Genomic DNA, 18387 nt, shown 5'->3' on the forward strand with positions numbered 1-18387 from the left:
CAAAAGCAAATGAGAGTTTTAGCACTATCTAACAATCACAAGCACACTCTATAAGCTCTCACAATTTTAGAATGTATCAAGAGAATGGAAATTTGAGAGTATTTGGACAATAAGAGTATTGGCAAAAGAGAGGATTCTTGACTAATGATTTTTGCTAATTAATTGCCAATCCTTACAAATGAGCCTATATTTATAAGTAAGGTAAAAATTATAACCGTTTGGGATTTGTTGGGTATTCTTAGAAAAGTTTCAAAGTGTTTAGGAAGTATTAACCCTCATTAACCCGTATTTACCTTAGTTAAAATAATTTTAACTCGGCAAGGTTTAGGTGGTTGAATTGTGGTTCGGTTGCCCGAACAGACACGTTTATAAAAGGCTTTTAAATCAGTTCGATAGCCCGAATCCTAGTTCGGTGGCTCGAACAAAAGTTAAAAACATTTCTTTGAAATTTTGGGTGCTCAATCCTAGGTTCGGTAGCCCGAACGCACGTGTTTGGTCGCCTAGGGCTCAATTTGAACTAAATTTCTCAGTAGCCCGAGTTGATGAGGGGTCCTTTTCAAAGGGTTCGGGCGCCCATGGAAGGTATGCATGAAATGGTTCAGTCACTTGAGAGCTTAGGTCAACTGTTGACTTCTCAACAGTTCAGGCACCCAAAGAGTTTTGAACTCCTAGGGTTCAGTCGCCTGAACTCTCTCAAACTCCCTAATAATATTCAATTTAATGCATTTTTAACATTCCTGAATTTCGTATGTTATATGTGCATGAGTGTTGGGATCTAGAGTCATACTAGGGTCATACTGAGCTTACCATATATCCAATATGCATGATATGCAGGTAATTATTACAGACCATATCCTTAGTTACTATTACAGACTCATATTACATTAATTGAATTTACAATATGAAATAAAATCTTCAGGGTCTTCATGTCTTGCTTCAAGTGTCATTCATTGAGATGCTCATCTAAGCCTGCATATACACTTGAAAACCATCAAATACCTAAGTATTTGTCATTATCAAAATCGGGTGTGACCTATAAGGTCAACAACATATATTTCAGATCGTAATATTGTACAAATTTGCTTGTGTTAGAAGCATTGAAATTGTACACGAAAATTTATATTTGATTATTTGTTGTATTCCAAGCGTGGCCTGAGGGGGTGTTGATGTAATCCATAAGAATCGGTTGTAAAGGTTGATGTCAGCCTTGGTATTTTGACCTGACATTGTATACGGTGCATCTCCATCCATTAAGTGAGCTTTAGTGGAATTTTCGGGCTTACGAGCTAGAAGTGAGGATGTAGGCACTTTTGTCGAACCTCAATAACACATCTGGTGTCATCTTTATTTTATTCGCTTGACTATACTGTGCATGTTTGTTTAATTGATTTGGAGCAAATTTATTACAGTTGTATTTATGGACTTACTTCTTACACGTTTTAGATTGACCCTAAGTTTATGAAATAGTGCTGCTAGTTAGTTGACTTAGGAAAGAAATTTTTAAATATTCAATTCACTCCCTCTCTTAGGATTACACAAAAGTCAGCATATTATTAAATTTTGATTAAAAATTTAATTGAAAATTATGTCAAATGTTATGTTTAATTAATATTTATTAAAATTATGTCAAATGTTATGTTTAATTAATATTTAAAAATAATTAACAATTTAATTAATAATTATGTTAACTATTATTTTCAACTAATATTTAAATATTTTATTAAGTAAAAATAAGACAATATTATTTTTTGATTAACAATAATCTTGTTCTTAATTTATATTTATAAGATATGATTATCAAATTAATTTATGTTAAATAATATTATTCATTACATTAGAAATTTGAAATTTCAATATTAATTTAATTTAATAGATGATTCTTCTTTTTTATTTCATAATTGAATTATGTTTCATTAATAATTAAAATATTATAATACATAACAAAATAATATATAATTATTTTCAAATATATTTTTTAAATTATAAAATTGTCACTAAATTCCCGCTTATGAAGAGCTTACATCTTATTTTTATATTCTTTACTTTTCCCACTAAAATTCTCTACTTTACCCACTAAAATTTGATTCAAACATGTAGCTTTTAAAGCATCCTCCTCAAGTTGAAGTAGAAACGTGATTTGATAATCGGTAGGAAGTATAATTCCTTTGGCTGGCTCTTTCGTTTGAATAGTCTAACATATCAAGACAAACTTTCATCGTGCCCTCATTATTTGTCGTACTACCTCAATTCGATTTGCAGATAATCAATCACTTAAAATTAGAAGAAAATAATAGAAATTAAAAGATAGAAGTGACCATAGATATGATGTTTGACATATACATGGCTCTAATTAATAGGTGTATTACGTGAAGTATACGTCAGTAATACATGCATGCATCTTGAATCATTGAGGCCACCAACTTAAATTTGTCTCTGCATGCATCGACCCCATATATGACTTTTTTGTTTTCTTTCTTTTTAAAAGAAGAAATATGATTCTTTATTCAGATGGAGAAAAGCATCAAGCAAGCAGCTCGAGGAAAGCAGAACTAAAATCTGAAGGCATGGACCCTATCCGATCACAGACAATGATCCCCCTTTTCTCACTCATGTGTTTGATTAATGGAGTCTCAGAAATATATAGGGTCTGTTTCAGTGTGAGAAATAATTTTTATTTTTTATAAAATTATAAATAAAAAAAAAGTAATTAATTATTATTTTTTATAATGAATAACAATAAATATTTTTAACATTATTTTCTTGTGAAAATGATGAGTACTCTCTATTCAATTCATCAAACGCGAGAGCTGACAAATGAGAAAAGCCATTGGGTGATGACTAGTCCATCTTGAATATATATATAAAGCAAGAGATAGATGGAAAGAGGCACATCGATCCATCACCAGCGCCACACAGCAGTACTACTGCTGCGACAATGGTAGTGAAGGTTTACGGGTCAGCCTGCGCTGCCTCAAAGCGAGTGGTGGCCTGCCTCGTGGAGAAGGAGATCCAGTTCGAGACCGTCCCCGTCGATGTCTCCAAAGGACACCATAAACAACCTGACTTCCTCAAATTACAGGTTTATACCATTCCTTTCTTCTTCTTCTTCTTCTTCGAGTTTCTTGGTAGCTGCAGCCGACTAGCTGATCTCTCTTAATTATCAATTTCCCTTCTCATCCATTGCAGCCCTTTGGGTTAGTTCCTGTTATTCAAGATGGGGACTATTCTTTATTTGGTATTTTCCTTACTCTGTCTCTTTCTTTTGTTTCTCTTATTGATAATTAGACGACAGGTTTATATACATAAACAGAGACAGATATATACCGACGGAGATCTATGTGTTTTGACAAATTTAATAATTAAATTTCAATCCCTCAAATTGATAATATCCGGATATCAAATTTAAATATTTTGAAAGTTTCGGTGCTTTTATTTATTTTGAATCCTTAACAAATAAAGGTTCATTTATTTTATAAAATTTTGGTCATTTAAATTTCCTTTAGTACCTTGATCTTATGACTAGTTAACTTAACTAGAATAAACATGAGTTTTAATGATTTAGTTTATTGCAAAGTTCATTTTGAAGTTTTGATACTATTATTAGAAAATCCATGTTATGTTATGTTATGTATGACTTAATTTTTTAAAATCAGAAATGCTTTTAAAATTTTAAATTTAAAAACACGAAGTCTTATTTCTCACTGCTGCACTAGTGCAATGGTTCCAACGCTCCAAGTTAATTCTTCAATTATTCCGGGACCCTTTGAACTTCCTATTAATCCATGTTATCGACTCTTTAAAAAAAAGTTGTGAACATTTACCAAAACATATATGTTTCTATACATACATATACAACCACACATGCACACAAATAAGATATTAAGTTGACTGGAAAAATTAAAAAATTAAAATGACTATGTATTAGGAAGCATGATCTCAGTTCTTGGATTTGGATTTGAGTAAATTTGGACAATATGTAATATGTTTATATATTACATATTATACAGATTTATACAAATTCAAATTTAGGACTTCTCTTAAGTATAAGGTGAATGGCTTTGTTTCGATCTACATGCAGAGTCCCGTGCAATTATGAGGTACTATGCAGAGAAGTACAAGGACCAAGGGACTAATTTGCTGGGAAAGACAATAGAGGAAAGGGGAGTAGTTGAGCAATGGCTGGAGGTTGAAGCACACAACTACTTCCCTCCGGTGTACAACTTGGCAATTCACATCATGTTCTACTCTATTTTGGGCGTTCAGCCAGACTCCAAAGTCATTGAAGAGAGCGAACAGAAGCTTGCAAAGGTGTTGGACATTTATGAGGAGAGGCTATCAGAGAGAAAGTACTTGGCTGGGGATTTCTTCAGCCTAGCTGATCTTTCCCACCTTCCCTTCACCCAGTACTTGGTGAATGACATGGGGAAGGACTATATGATAAGGAATAGGAAGCATGTGAGTGCTTGGTGGGATGATATTAGCAGCAGGCCATCTTGGAAGAAGGTTCTGCAACTTTGTTGAGTGCTAGTTTAATTGGTATTGCTTTTAAATAATGTAAAATTATTTTCGATACATAAAATTTCAAGTGATGATTTGGATTTTAAAGTGGAGTATTTGGGAAGGAGGTTGTTTTTTTTCTTTTTCTTTTTTGTTGCTAAAAGAGGACGGCACTTTCAATTATTTATTAATAAACCTTCACTTTTGGTAGAGGAATACCGTAGTTACAAGTTTAAACCAACCAACCAACCAAATTAGGACAAGCAAAATTAAACATAACTAACAAAAGAGATAAAACATAAAAACAACCAAAAACAAAACGAAATATACCAAATGAAACTCTAGAGATGAACTAACGACGAACGGAAACAAGACCCCACCTATCCATCCGAAGGATACCTTTCAGATAATGTAGTAGAAGATGTTTTTCGTAGATTATATTGTTTCCCATTTCTCATCCTTTAGCAAGAAAATCAGTCGCACTATTACCTTCCCTATACTGATGCATCACCATGACATTCACTCCTTCTAACTCTACCACGAGCTCCTCGCAAAATTCCCAAAGATACCATAAAGTACATCTACCTTTCCAAAACCAATCAACTACAATTCGCGAGTCACTTTCAATAATCACATTAACATAATGCAAACATTTACACAAACGAATTCCTTCCCTAATTGCTTTTAATTCTGCACTATTATTCGTACCATTGCCAAAATAACTTGAAAAAACCGCTTTTACCATACCATGACAATCCTAAATAATTCCTCCACCTCCTGAAGTACCCAAGATTGCTCTTACAACTCTTATCATAATTAAGTTTTATTCACCCTACTGGAGGTTTAACTCATGAAATAATTTTTCCAGACCTATCTCAAACTCATTGATGCTTAATTTGAAACCATTCAAAATCTTAATGTCCAACTTCTTCAATTTTTAAAAAGAAATGGTGCTCTCAGTAATAAAACTAACCCATAATCGAACACTTCTCCATATCTGATCTGCACTTTGATGAACTCCTTCCATTCTTGCTTTACATTTTCGATTCCAGAGGCACCACGTAATCAAACATGGAATTAGCTCGATTAAAATATCTTTAATAGATGATTTTTTTGCATAATGGAACCAATTTGCCATTTTATTTTTCCAAGGAAGAGATCGTTGGAAAGGAATCCCCAATGCCACACTAGCCCGATACTAAACCTCTGAAACCACCTCTTCTAAAGAAAGAATATGATCAATGTTTTCCTGACTTCTTTGAACGCAGCAATCAGAAGTCGAAGCCATCGATATTCCTTTGGTATGAATTCTATCATTTACAGCCAAACATCTAAACTAGGCTCTCCATAAACATATTGAGATTCTTCTAGGCAATAAAGAATGCCAAAACCAGTCATTCCACAAAAAATTATCACTTCTGCTCCTCATTGCCTCCCAAGCCGTTTTTGTAGAAAAATTATCGTACGGGGCAAGCTTCCAGACAAAAATATCCTACCCACTTTTACCTACTGACACTTGTTGCAAAATTTCCCTTATTTTATCAGCACCAACCAATTCCCGTACTAAATTAGAGTTCCAATTATTATTTAGACAACAATTCTTAATACACAGTTTCTTATTCAAAATATCCTCAGTGCTCACAGATAATGGGCCTGATGACAGCCACCTGTCGAACCAAAAAGAAGAGTTCCCACCTCTCACCAAAATTTTAACATTATCCATAACTTCTGAAATGGTAGCCATAATTGATTTCCAAAATCGAGAGTCATTTGGTTTCCCTTTCCTTATTAATAAATGATAATTTCTGTAATATTTAACTCTGAAAAAATCTGCCCCCATATTATTAGAAGTGAGCAATTTGAAGGCAAATTTCATGAGAAGAGATTTCTGAACTTCCTTAAGATCTTTCAGGCCCAGACCTCCTTCCGAGGTAGGTTTACAAATTTTCCCCCAAAAGCACAAATGAATCTTCCTTTTATCTTTCACCTCTCCCTATAAAAAATTTGAAAGAAGAGAGTTAATGCGAGAATATATGACCTGCGAAATCTTAATAACAGACATCAAATGAACAGTCATGCTAGACAACACATGTCTTAATAAAATCAATTTTCCACCTTGCGAGAGCAACTTAGATTTCCACCCTACAAGTTTCTTTCTAATCTTCTCCACAAGAGGCTCCAATGTCCTTGGCTCCCATCGAGGTTGTCGCTCTTGCCTAGCACCTCGATAAGCAAATCTGCCCATACCGTCATGTTCATCATCACGTGCTTCATTGCTACCTATATCATGTTCAAATTCAGCAATCGAAGGAGTATGTGGCCTTCGCCGCCTTTCATTGGATTGCCCTCTTCTCAGTCCATCAATTGCAGCGTCTTGTCTATCCAATCTATCTCTGAACTCCTCAAAAACTATATTGAGTCTTTCAAACTACTGTTGAATGGCTTGCAAGGTGAAGAATGAGTCTTGTAGAGGGTTTGCATTCTCGCTACCTTTGCTGGAAGTTTCAGCGCCAACCACCTTTCTACTCATAATTTCAAACCTGCAAAAAGGATATTAGAGAGAAAAAAAAAATTTCCTCACTCACTCCCTTACGTATTTACCCTCCAAACAATGACACTCAATGCTCGTGTTTTTGACACAAATTTTTTTTTTTGGCTTTTTCCCTCTGATACACTCACACACTCGTGCCTCTTACCACTCAAGATTTCTCTTTTAGTTCTTTAATGAACTAATCCCAAACAAATCAAACGCAACTAAATCAATGAAAAAAACTAAATCAAGACACGAAACAACGAAAGAAAGATAAAAAGAAGTCAAGAAAACAATAATGACACAAACGAAATAAAAAGAAATTCAACGGAACAAAATAACCAACTCGGCCAAGGATATATTCAAACACAAATCAAAATAACAAGTTGCTGCCTCCTATTTTTTTTTTTTTTTTTTTTTTTTTTTGAATGCAAAATACTGCATTTTATATTTTTTTTTTTTTCTTTTTTTTTTGAATGCACAAAATGGTTTTTTTTTTTTTTTAATGTGCTCTAATCAGCCTTGCTATATTTCTTTCAATTTCCAGCCACAAAAGATTCAATCTTGATGATGGACGATATTAAAGAAGAGATGGAGAATTTTAAAAACAAGAAAACAAGATAGGTAGGTCGGATGATAGAAGAATATGAAATAAGGATAAATGATTATAAGATAAAAGAATTTTCGAAAGCAAACAAGAAAAATAAGATAGATAGAATCTGATTTGAACCAAAGCTCTGATACCAAATGATACAGAACCCCAAGAATGAACGTCCGGAGACCCCAAATCAGATTTATCAAAACCTCAAACCCAAAATAAGATTCAACATGGCAATGGATCGTTGACCTATTGCTTGACGTGAAGCACAAACCAAAAATATCAAATTAATGGATGAATGCCACAAAGGTAGCACCTTTAATAAGTTCGGTGAAAGTTCAATGAAGAACTTGAAGAGAAATAAACCTCACTTGTAATTGTATTTAGCCAAAAATAATCATCCTTTAATACAATAGAGAGTTGACTACTAATAGAAAAGAAAAGAAACTCATGACATCAGTTCGGCCAATAAAAATAAGCTATGACATCAATTTGGCCAATAAAATAATCCCACATAACTTTAAGCATGCCATGTCATTTAATGAAATATGTGCAAGTCACATGCCATGTGTCATTTAATGAAACATATGCAAGTCACATGCCATGTGTCATGTCATTTAATGAAACATGTGCGAGTCACATGTCATACTTAATTGACACAATTGGCCCACTATTTAATCCATAAAAATTCCCCAAACAGCCCTTATTGACTTAAGGTTCCAGCTTCACACGCCTTTAGACAATTTAGCATCTTAGGCTCTTCAAGAAACTCTTTTTCTTTAGTGTCCATGGCCCTCATTGACTCTTATTCAAAAAACTTCTCGATTAGTCCTTGCATAGCCTCCTTGACCTTCTTGGCACTAGCTCTTGTGATGGGTCCGCTTGGAACGTGCAGATCATCGTGTGCAATTAGAGCTTGTGGGTTCATATCAAAGGCGCACCCAAATATGAAATAGGGAATTTACCTTCTATGAAACCCGTGATTCTCAATAAACCATGCTTCCTAGCCGGAGTGATGTATTTTGAGAGGAATAACGCTAACTTAGTCTTACTGATTTTTTGACCCGACCACTTCTTATACATTTCTAGAGCGTAAACTAAATTTCTCATAGACCTCTTCCCACTATTCACAAAAATAAGACTATCATCTGCATATAACAAATGCGAAACCAATGGGGTCCCAATCCGATGATTAAATTTACCAATCCGACTAGTCTCATAGTTTTTCCTAAGCAATTTTGTCAAAACCTCCTCCATTATGATGAAAAAATAAGGAGATAGTGGATCCCCTTGCTGCAAGCCTCTCATAGATTGGAAAAACCCCTTAAAGATTTCGTTCATTAAAATAGAAAACCATGAAGACTCCACACAATTTTTTATGAGCTTGCAAAACCTCTCAGAGAAACCAAAAGCCTTAAGTACTTCCAGAAGAAAATTCCAATTCACTCTATCGTAAGCTTTAGCCATATCTAGTTTTATCATCACATTACCGCCAACTATTTTTTTATACAAAGACTGAACCATTTCTTGAGCCAATATAAAATTTTCAAAAATACTTCGCCCAGGAATAAAAGCACCTTGTTTATGCGAGCCAACTTATCAACAACCTCGGTTAGTCTATAAATAAGAATCTTGGAAAAATTTTTATAAGCCACAGAGCTACTAATAGGCCGAAATTTATCAAAGCTAGAAGGATTATCCACCTTTGGAATTAAAACAATAAATGAAGAGGAAAATAACTTGGAAAGAGTAATGCCCTGAAAAAAATCCATTGCCGCATCCAAGAGATCTTTTTTTACAATGTCCCAGCAAGATTTATAAAATTCATATTCAAATCCATCCGGTCCCAGACTGCTTTCTTTGGAAATAGAGAACACAACTCTTTTAACTTCTTCTTCTGTCGAATCACCGTAGAGTAAATTATTATCAACATCTGAAATTTGTCTTTGAATTAACTCGGAGAGATCGCATGGTTCAACCGCTGAACACTCTAAAAGAAAATTCTGAAAAAAAACAGTTACCTCATTATGAATTGCTTCCACACCCTCCAATATCCTCCCATCGTTCAGAACCATACGGTCTATACAACTCTTATTCTGCTTTTGATTGAAGTCACCCATGGGTTTTGTAGCATTACAGATTTCAACTTTCAAGTCTTGCTTCATCGCGCTACATGATTAACAAGTTATCAAAAGCTATTGAAGCAAATTTCTTTGAAAAAAAAATAGCACACATGCGCTCGCGCGCGCTCACACACACACACACACACACACACACACACACACACACACACACACACTTTCTATCTATAGTTTCAATAATAGAATTAGATAGAACAATGGAGTTACAATATTGCAATACAAATGTAATGAAAAATTGTAAGCCAAACCATAGAGAGGAATAACAATTGCATTTGTAATGCCACTTGTAAAGGTAAGAGGATAGTGTTGATTGTTAAGTACATAATAAAAAGTTGTTAGAAAGGCTACATATGTCATATTGTTCACAGAAAAAAGTTACTTTAGAGAGTATAATGTTAGTTCTTGGTCACTACTAAACTATATTCTTATATTCAAAAAATGATAGAAGTTCGAAAACCATTCCTACATTTCATAATCTCTTTCATCTCAATCTCAGACATTGGAAAGAACCAAAGGAATGTCGTTGATTTGGTTTTATTTATCTTTAAGATTCCATGATTTTGATGTTAGAATAAATGCAGGGATTCATTGTAATGAATATACCTAGAAATTTAATAGGATTAGTTTTGGATAGAGTAAATTACTTAAGATTACATTTTTCTAAAAGAGATCCTTCATGAAATAGCTCTTTCCGAACTCGTATAGCAATTGGAGAATTCAAAAGTCAGTGATAGATAATCAATTGAATTGTGAGTAGAAAATAGGAATAGTATATGTTATAACCAAGAATTAATTTAGCACCTCATTAGCTTCAAATATTTCTATCATCTCCTCAATAACACTAATTGGCATATAATGAAATCAAACAAACAAAATCAACAAAAATCTAGAAATGAAAGAATTAAATAAAACAACTTAAGCAAACAACTAAAAAATGTTTGTAGAAGATTCTCAACCCATTTTATAAAATGAATGACAAAAAACAACACTACAATAATCAAAATCAGAGGGAAGAACAAAAAAAAATCTAGAAATTAATGAATATATTAAAATAAAGCAAAATCTAGCACAAATATTGTTATGGGTCACGAAAACAATATAGGAAATAAGGAAAATAGATCATAGAAACTATACATCAATATGCATACTACTGCAACAATTGACATAAGAGGAATACAGCCAATAAAAACTCAAAATTTTAAAAAGAAAATAAAGCAAAGTCAACTAGGCACCATCAGTACTTAAGACAATAATTATACAATTAAGGCACAATAATAAACATAAAAAGTTAAAAAAAAAAAATAATTGTTTAAGCTTAAACCTATTGACATTCAACTAGAGTTTTTAGAGATAGCAAAAAAATTTGCATGCTTAAAAAAAAAAAAAAAACCGGTTAAAAGAGGGAGAAAAAAGGAAAAAAATAAAAACCCTCCTATAGAAAATATGACATAGTTCTAAAAAATTAAAACAATGCACAAATTGTTTCTTAATCCATGCCTAACTTTTTTTTACCACATTGAGAACTACAACTTTTAGCCTTTGTATTTTTAGGAATAGTTTTATGATATTTGTATAAAAACATTATAATTTATATATATATAAAGTTCACTAAGTTTTTTTTAAGAATTAAACACGTGACTCGTGAACACTTCACCTAAATCCCATTAACCTAATTAATTGAATTGGATACTGTCTATAAACAATATCACTTCCTAACTCAAATCCATCCAAACTGACCCATAAACATATATTAAATGAATTAGATATAATATTTTTTTTCAAAAAAAGAAAAGAAAATGAGCACGTTCATCTTGCGGATATTCACCCAACGACCCGTCAAAAGAAAAGCCCAAATTCATAACCCATTCACCATTAGCCGCGCGCATGCCCTTAGCCAGGCGGCGGGCGCCCAGCCAGCCCACTGCCAAAGGCCCATTCCCATTTTCCACTGCCAATCGCTCAAGGCCCAAGCCCAAACTACAATTAGAATTGTTCTCTGAAAAAAATATAACTCTAAAGTAAAACCCTAGATACTGGAGAGAGGCTCACATCCGCGCAGGCGGCGCAGCTTGAGGGAGGAGTGGGACTTCACCTTTCAGTGCTTCACCGGACTCCACACTCTAGTTCGCCTTCGCCTTCGCCTTCGGGGTTTTGAGGCCTGAGGCTTAGCCAGTAGCCACCGAAGAGAGCTTCGGTTCGGTTGTTCGGTGTTCGCGACTTCGGGCCGATCTTCTTCAACGGCCCGGCAGGTCTCCATCTCCCACCGAACGTTAACTCGGCCGACCGCCGACCGCCAGTCGCCAGACCGCAGGTCCGCAGCCGCCGCACCATTATTCCGGCGAGGTGTGGCCTTTAAAATTTGTTCTCAAATCATATATTTCGAATTTGTGAATTTCTTTTGAAAATTAAGGATTGTTTGTGTCTTTGTGATTTGATTTTTTGACAGTAATGATAATAGTAATTACAGCACTGATCTTTGAAGAATTAAATGTTGATTTTTACCAATCAAAACACTGATTTTGAAACATTAATGCAGTGATTTTTGAATAGTAAAAATGCTAATATTGTACCCTAATTCTGGAAAAAAAAAATGGAACATTGAATTTTACATACTTTAACACTAATTGACATGCTGATTTTTTAAAAATAGTTAAAACACACTGAAGGCATTAATTAAAACACTACTTTTAAGAATATTAAATGCTCTAATCGACTAATTTTTAAGCATTAAAATCATAATCAGGACATTAATTGTTAAGCATTACAATATTTTTTTCCCTATCACTAAAGAAAAATTTATGTTACCAGGGCATCAAGGAGATGCCATCCCGAGGTACAAAACATTAATCACTCTGTAGAGTGTCACAAACATCAAGGATTACATTCAGAACATTAAAAATTTGCTCACTAAGCCAGCTGGAAACAACAGTAATCCACTGATCTTTGCAAATCTGAAGCAGAGTAGCTGTATCTTTGAAGGCTCTTTTATTTCTTTCTTTCCATGCACACAAAAAAATCATTACCGCACTGATTGTCAAAAACACCTAGACACCTTAAACACTGTTGTTTGCTAATTAAGAAACCAAAAATACTCGTTTCTAAACACCATAAACGCTGATTTTTCTGAACACTAAAATACTAATTTAAACACTGAATTTTTGAATGTTAAAACATTGACCCTTTTTTTAGCACTAGAAAATATAGGATTTAGCACATTAATACACTAATGCTAGAAGCATTCATTATACTTTTTATCCATATTCACACACATCCAAATCTATAGTTTTAATTTCATGCTCCTTAAACGCAAGGTTAGAGAACACATATGATATGTGTATGTATATATCCACAAATGAAAATATTTGCCTCCTAAATGTAAGGTTATAACACACAAAATGGTTTGAAGTTGTTGAGAAATATGTTGAGATTTGTTTAAATGTCTGAGAATAGTATGTTTAGAGAAACTCACGTGGTTTGAGAATGGTTATGATGTTTAAAGAGACTCATGTGGTTTGAGAATAGTTACGATGTTTATAGACTCATGTGGTTTGAGTTTCTATTTTGATTTTGATTGGGATTAATTTTTTGTATTTTAATGCTTGTAGTTTGCTTGCTTAAATCGTGTATGCACAATTACGAAGTTGTTAAATTATTTGAAATGTTTTTATCATAGTTACTAGAAATCGCTAATATACGAGCAAACCACGTATTAGACAAACTATAAGAAATGTTTGTACCATATTTACTCGGTAAAATAGTTTTTTACTTTTGTGATTGGTATTAACTGTTTAACAATTTACCAAATTCTAATTTTAAACATGACTTCAATTATTATGCCATGAAAAAAATTACTATCGAATGATAAAGAATTGTATTTAAGAATGACGAATTATCCACCAATCTACCATGGATTATCTGATCTGAACTGCTTTCTAGTGTTAGTCACTTAGATGGGCCCTGAAAATTGGATTCTGGAGCTAGGATAATATTTTCTTTTCAAATGACAATGAGAGTTTATGGTGGACATAGCAAAGAATGATTTCAAGTGATGATAGTTGATATTCCTTTCATACTCACAAATATGCTCTCAGGTAGATGCGTCTAAGGGCTAAGATTGCTTTCTAGTGTTAGTCACTTAGATGGGCCCCTGAAATTGTATTTATTTTAAATTTTTTAATCCGTAAGAGTCTCACGAGTTTGGGTGCATTGACTTGTATAGGTTTCATATAAGTTCAAATTGTCATTCCTTTCCAAGAAAATTTAAAAAATTTGCAGTTGTGTGTTATACTTTATTTTTTTTGCATTGGTAGATTTTGGAAATACCACAACATGAGGTAAGGGTTCCTTTGATGCATATATAAGGATTAGGTTTAGGAAGCAGTGATTTCGAATGAGTGGCTGTTTTGCTAATGATTTTTATAGTGGACATAGCAGAGAATTATTGGATCATCATCATCAATAGTTATTGCAGAAGTTGGAGTCAGACTTAAAATATTTTTTAGATGACTTGTGCACAGTAGTTTGTTACAATAACAATAACATTATAAAAAATGTTCTTTTTTATGTGTAAAGAACTGCATTCATTTTCATTATCAAATATTTGTTTGATATGTGGCTTTCTCTTTTTCCCTTTGTTTTTATTTTTCTATTTGTTGTTAGTTGATTTCTTTGTCAGTTGATTCTTATTTTCTCGATATGTGGCTTCCCATGTCCTGATGCATATTTTATTTTTGGTTACTTTATTTGTTTGTTAATTGGGGGTTATTTTTCGTCGTCTCATCATCATCATCATCATCATCCAGAAATCCTTGGCATGGGTTCTGTACATCCTCACTGTCACCCTTGGCCTTTTTGTTGATAGTTGATTTGTTAGTCTGTTGATGCTTATTTTATTGATATGTGGCTTCCCATGTCCTGATATATATTTTATTTGTGGTTACTTTATTTGTTAGTTAATTGAGGGTTATTTTTCTTCATCTCATCATCATCCAGAAATCCTTGGCATGGGTTCTGTACATCCTTCGTGTCACCTTTGGCCTCTTTGTTCCCTATTATATGCCAAACGAATGAAATTATTGTCATGAAACTGATTGCTGTTGCCTGCACGTGTGTTTCTCTATAACACAAATTTCTTATGTTAATTTCATGGTTTCTTAAAATTACAGCCCCTGATTACTTATGTTTTATCTGCCACTCTTTTATCTCGGGTGGTTGATTTGTATGCTTGGTCCTCCTCCAAAATTTATTCCTACTATTATCTTTATTTGGGGTATGCCTAACTTATTTGGTTATCAAAGTTTTTCAACTTAAAAAGTTTGATTATGTAACTTAGGAGTTTAGTTATTATTCTTATATTAATCATTCTGATGCAGCATTTTCCTCCAATTTTTACTTCTTTCTTTTCTTGAATTGTAGCTCTTGGTCTCCATGATGGCATGAGGTCTAGGAGCTGTGGGGCATCATTTAGATGCACCAAGTTTAACCATGATTCATAGCATGTTCCTATCTTGATATCCATAATTTTTCAGTTATGCTTTGAGCATTTGACTCCTTAAATCAATGCTCAGGCATTCTGGTTCTTAGAGGAGAAACTTGATCTATAACTTTCTCAATTTTTTCGTATTTTTTCTAAGTGTTTGGTCAGCTCAAAGTCACTGGATGTTTTCCAGAAGGATTGCATTCATTAATTTATAACTTCACTATCACATTGGGGCCCTCCATGAAGATAAACCCGCTTCATCCCCATCCTTCATTATTTTCACAGGGAAATTCATAAACATTGAAAGTTTTCCCTTGGTTCTGGGTTCACTTGAATGAAAAGTGCTTCATTTTATGGCTGAGCAGCAGTTCAATTTTGCCAATGATGCAGATTTTAATTTCATAAGATGAGCCAAAATCACCCCCCTCTCTAAAATCAATTGCATCTTGATGTTGCCAGTGACAACTTATCTTAACACAATATCTAAATAAATAAGGCTTTTTTTTTTAAATCAAATTTTATCTTTGCATGATGTAGAAATAATTTGGTTATTGCTTAGAAGGGTTTTTGTGTTGGCTATTCTTCTTGGAGCATAGTACTCATTCTAGTTAAGAATTCAAAACCGTTGTCTTTTTGAGTGGGAGAAGGTTTTTACTTGGAGTGCTTATGCTACAATTTGCAGGTAAGCCATGGTTAAGCATAACAATGTTGTGCCAAATGGACACTTCAAGAAGCACTGGCAGAACTATGTCAAAACTTGGTTTAACCAGCCTGCCCGCAAAACAAGAAGGCGGTTAGGTAGTTGGTTAATTGTGTTTAAACCATTGTTTTGCATTTTGATAGTTTTTGGATCTTGATTTCCACTTGTATTGAGTTTACATGTCTGTGTTAATGCTTTTTTCTCACGATTCATTCTTCAGCTAGGCAGAAGAAGGCTGCGAAGACATTCCCACAGCCCACAGCAGGACCACTTCGACCTATTGTCCATGGGCAAACTCTGAAGTATAACATGAAAGTTAGGGCTGGCCGGGGATTTTCTCTTGAAGAGCTTAAGGTGAGTTGTATTTTATTATCAGGTATTTTGTAACACAAATTGATTTATCATGTTAGTGTTAGTAATCATTGAGAATGATGGCTATTAGATTTCCCCTTTTCCTACTTTGTTTAGGAGCTTTAACATGCTCATTTATATTGCATCTCCTGCATCATATTTCTCATGATACATGAATTATAATGCTTCTAAAAAACTTATATTGCCTGGGGTTTTTACTACACATTAGTTGATAGCTGTGATATCATCATTGAGAACGATAGGATGGCGTTTTCCCCCTTCTTTTTGCAATGCTCACTTTGTTTAATGTCATTATTTCTTTTGAACCATTTTTGTCCATTCTATAATTTTTTTATATAATGATGTGATATTAACTTGTGCTCCATTTGGTTGATTTTTTTTTTTTTTGGGGGGGGGGGGGGGGGGGGGGGGGGGGGGAAGAGAGAGATGAGTGGTGGTTGTCATTGTTCAGTTTGATCTGTAATATTACAAAGGGATATTTGGGTTTCTATAAAGTAGATGAAGTGCCTCATCCAGTTAAAAAATTTGATGAAACAAAAGCCAATGGGAATAACATCTTCCCAGCACTCATTTTGATTGTTTAGTGTTGAAATAGGAAATTCTATGCTCTGTTTTCTACTAGCTAGTTTATTAAAATTGATTTCGTCATATGCATTCAGACGGCAGGCTTTTCGAAAAAACTTGCTCGAACTATTGGTATTGCTGTTGATCATCGTCGCAAGAATCGTTCTCTTGAAGGCCTACAAGCTAATGTGCAGAGGCTAAAGACATATAAGGCTAAGCTGGTTGTCTTCCCAAGACGTGCAAGAAAAGTCAAGGTACAACATATATGATTAGACAATTTTGATGACTACTATCCCATATTTTAAGCTCTTGATCTTTTATTCTTAGTCTTGGAATAAATTGTGTGTTGCAGGCTGGTGATTCCACTCCTGAGGAACTTGCAACAGCCACACAGGTCCAAGGTCCTTACATGCCCATTGCAAGGGAGCAGCCCACTGTTGAGCTTGTGAAAGTTACAAATGAGATGAAATCATTTAATGCCTATGCCAAGTTGCGCCTTGAGCGGACGAATCAGCGCCATGTTGGTGTCAGGATGAAGAGGGCTGCTGAAGCGGAGAAGGAAGATAAGAAATAGACTATGTGAGGGAAGAGCCAGTGATTTCAGTCACTGGGCAGAAATCCTCAAATTTTGGCGAATGTGGGTACTGAGTCTGATCATTTTTATTACCTATGATGCCAAAACTTTCTGTTTTGAGTTTCTAGTAGGTTTTATAGGCAACTGTTGTCTTTATCCTTGGTCCCGAATTGCTTTGATTATGTTCTGCTAATTTCCTTTCTCATTGATTTATTTAGTAGAACAACTGTTGTGCCTGTTTTGAGAACTTGGTGTAATTTTAATGTTTTGAGTAAGCCTTATGAGGTATGTTGGTTGGTCGTGGTGATTCTTTCTGTGCCTAAAGACAGGTTGAAAAAGCAGAAGCAGATGCAGAATGGCCATTTTTTGGTCTCTGGGAGTTCCCAGTCTTGTAGCCTTTGAGGCAGATACTATATAATGCAGAGTTACTTGAATACTTGCAATCAGGTTTTCAAGCTCATTGGATGTTGATTGGTGATACATGTATATGGAAAGAAATGCATGGCTAGTTTAGTTTTGGAAAATATTTTTATTTTTTATTTTAAATTTTTTAAAAAATTATAACAAATTTAATTTATTTTTTAATTTTTCAAGATTCATAATAAAAAATATAAAAAATAGAGTTTGTTTAAATGTGTAATAAATTTTGTCATTTTTTTAAGATTTTAAAACAATAATAATTTAAAAAAAAAATAGTTTAAAATTTATTTAAGGTAATATTTGGAATCATAGATTTGAACTTGAATTTATATTTGTATGGATTAATGTTTTGATTTAAATTCAGAGGGATCTCCTTGTATCTCATGAAAAATGAAGAGATTTTTTTGAAAAAAAGACTCAATATTGAAGTGATTGAAATTAAAATAGTAGATTTTTGTTTTTTGCACCAAACTATATTATTTTTTATTTATAATTATTAATTAAATTAATGA

General features: G+C 33.7%; 2 protein-coding genes across 2 annotated transcripts; both read left to right on the plus strand.

Annotated features, from left to right (window-relative positions):
• The first annotated feature begins 2475 nt into the window (after positions 1-2475).
• Positions 2476-4605, plus strand: LOC131157191 (glutathione S-transferase F9-like). Its single transcript, XM_058111166.1, has 3 exons — positions 2476-3079; positions 3187-3235; positions 4079-4605. Exons 1-3 carry the CDS (start codon positions 2936-2938, stop codon positions 4519-4521), a joined length of 636 nt encoding a protein of 211 aa, XP_057967149.1. The 5' UTR covers positions 2476-2935; the 3' UTR covers positions 4522-4605.
• A 7056-nt stretch (positions 4606-11661) lies between these two features.
• Positions 11662-17898, plus strand: LOC131157192 (large ribosomal subunit protein eL13z-like). The gene is made up of 5 exons (XM_058111167.1): positions 11662-12109; positions 15928-16043; positions 16166-16299; positions 16977-17135; positions 17234-17898. Exons 2-5 carry the CDS (start codon positions 15935-15937, stop codon positions 17453-17455), a joined length of 624 nt encoding a protein of 207 aa, XP_057967150.1. The 5' UTR covers positions 11662-12109; positions 15928-15934; the 3' UTR covers positions 17456-17898.
• Positions 17899-18387: the final 489 nt, after the last annotated feature.

The sequence above is a fragment of the Malania oleifera genome, chromosome 6, assembly GCF_029873635.1.
Source record: "Malania oleifera isolate guangnan ecotype guangnan chromosome 6, ASM2987363v1, whole genome shotgun sequence".
In the NCBI taxonomy this organism is placed as follows: Eukaryota; Viridiplantae; Streptophyta; class Magnoliopsida; order Santalales; family Ximeniaceae; genus Malania; species Malania oleifera.

Excerpts from the sequence above, each read along its gene's own strand:
- LOC131157191 (XM_058111166.1), top strand. The coding sequence starts at position 2,936 with ATGGTAGTGAAGGTTTACGGGTCAGCCTGCGCTGCCTCAAAGCGAGTG. Across the intron at positions 3,080-3,186 it reads CTGACTTCCTCAAATTACAG|CCCTTTGGGTTAGTTCCTGT; the intron begins GTTTATACCATT and ends CATCCATTGCAG. Across the intron at positions 3,236-4,078 it reads TGGGGACTATTCTTTATTTG|AGTCCCGTGCAATTATGAGG; the intron begins GTATTTTCCTTA and ends ATCTACATGCAG.
- LOC131157192 (XM_058111167.1), top strand. The coding sequence starts at position 15,935 with ATGGTTAAGCATAACAATGTTGTGCCAAATGGACACTTCAAGAAGCAC. Across the intron at positions 16,044-16,165 it reads CAAAACAAGAAGGCGGTTAG|CTAGGCAGAAGAAGGCTGCG; the intron begins GTAGTTGGTTAA and ends TTCATTCTTCAG. Across the intron at positions 16,300-16,976 it reads TTTCTCTTGAAGAGCTTAAG|ACGGCAGGCTTTTCGAAAAA; the intron begins GTGAGTTGTATT and ends ATATGCATTCAG.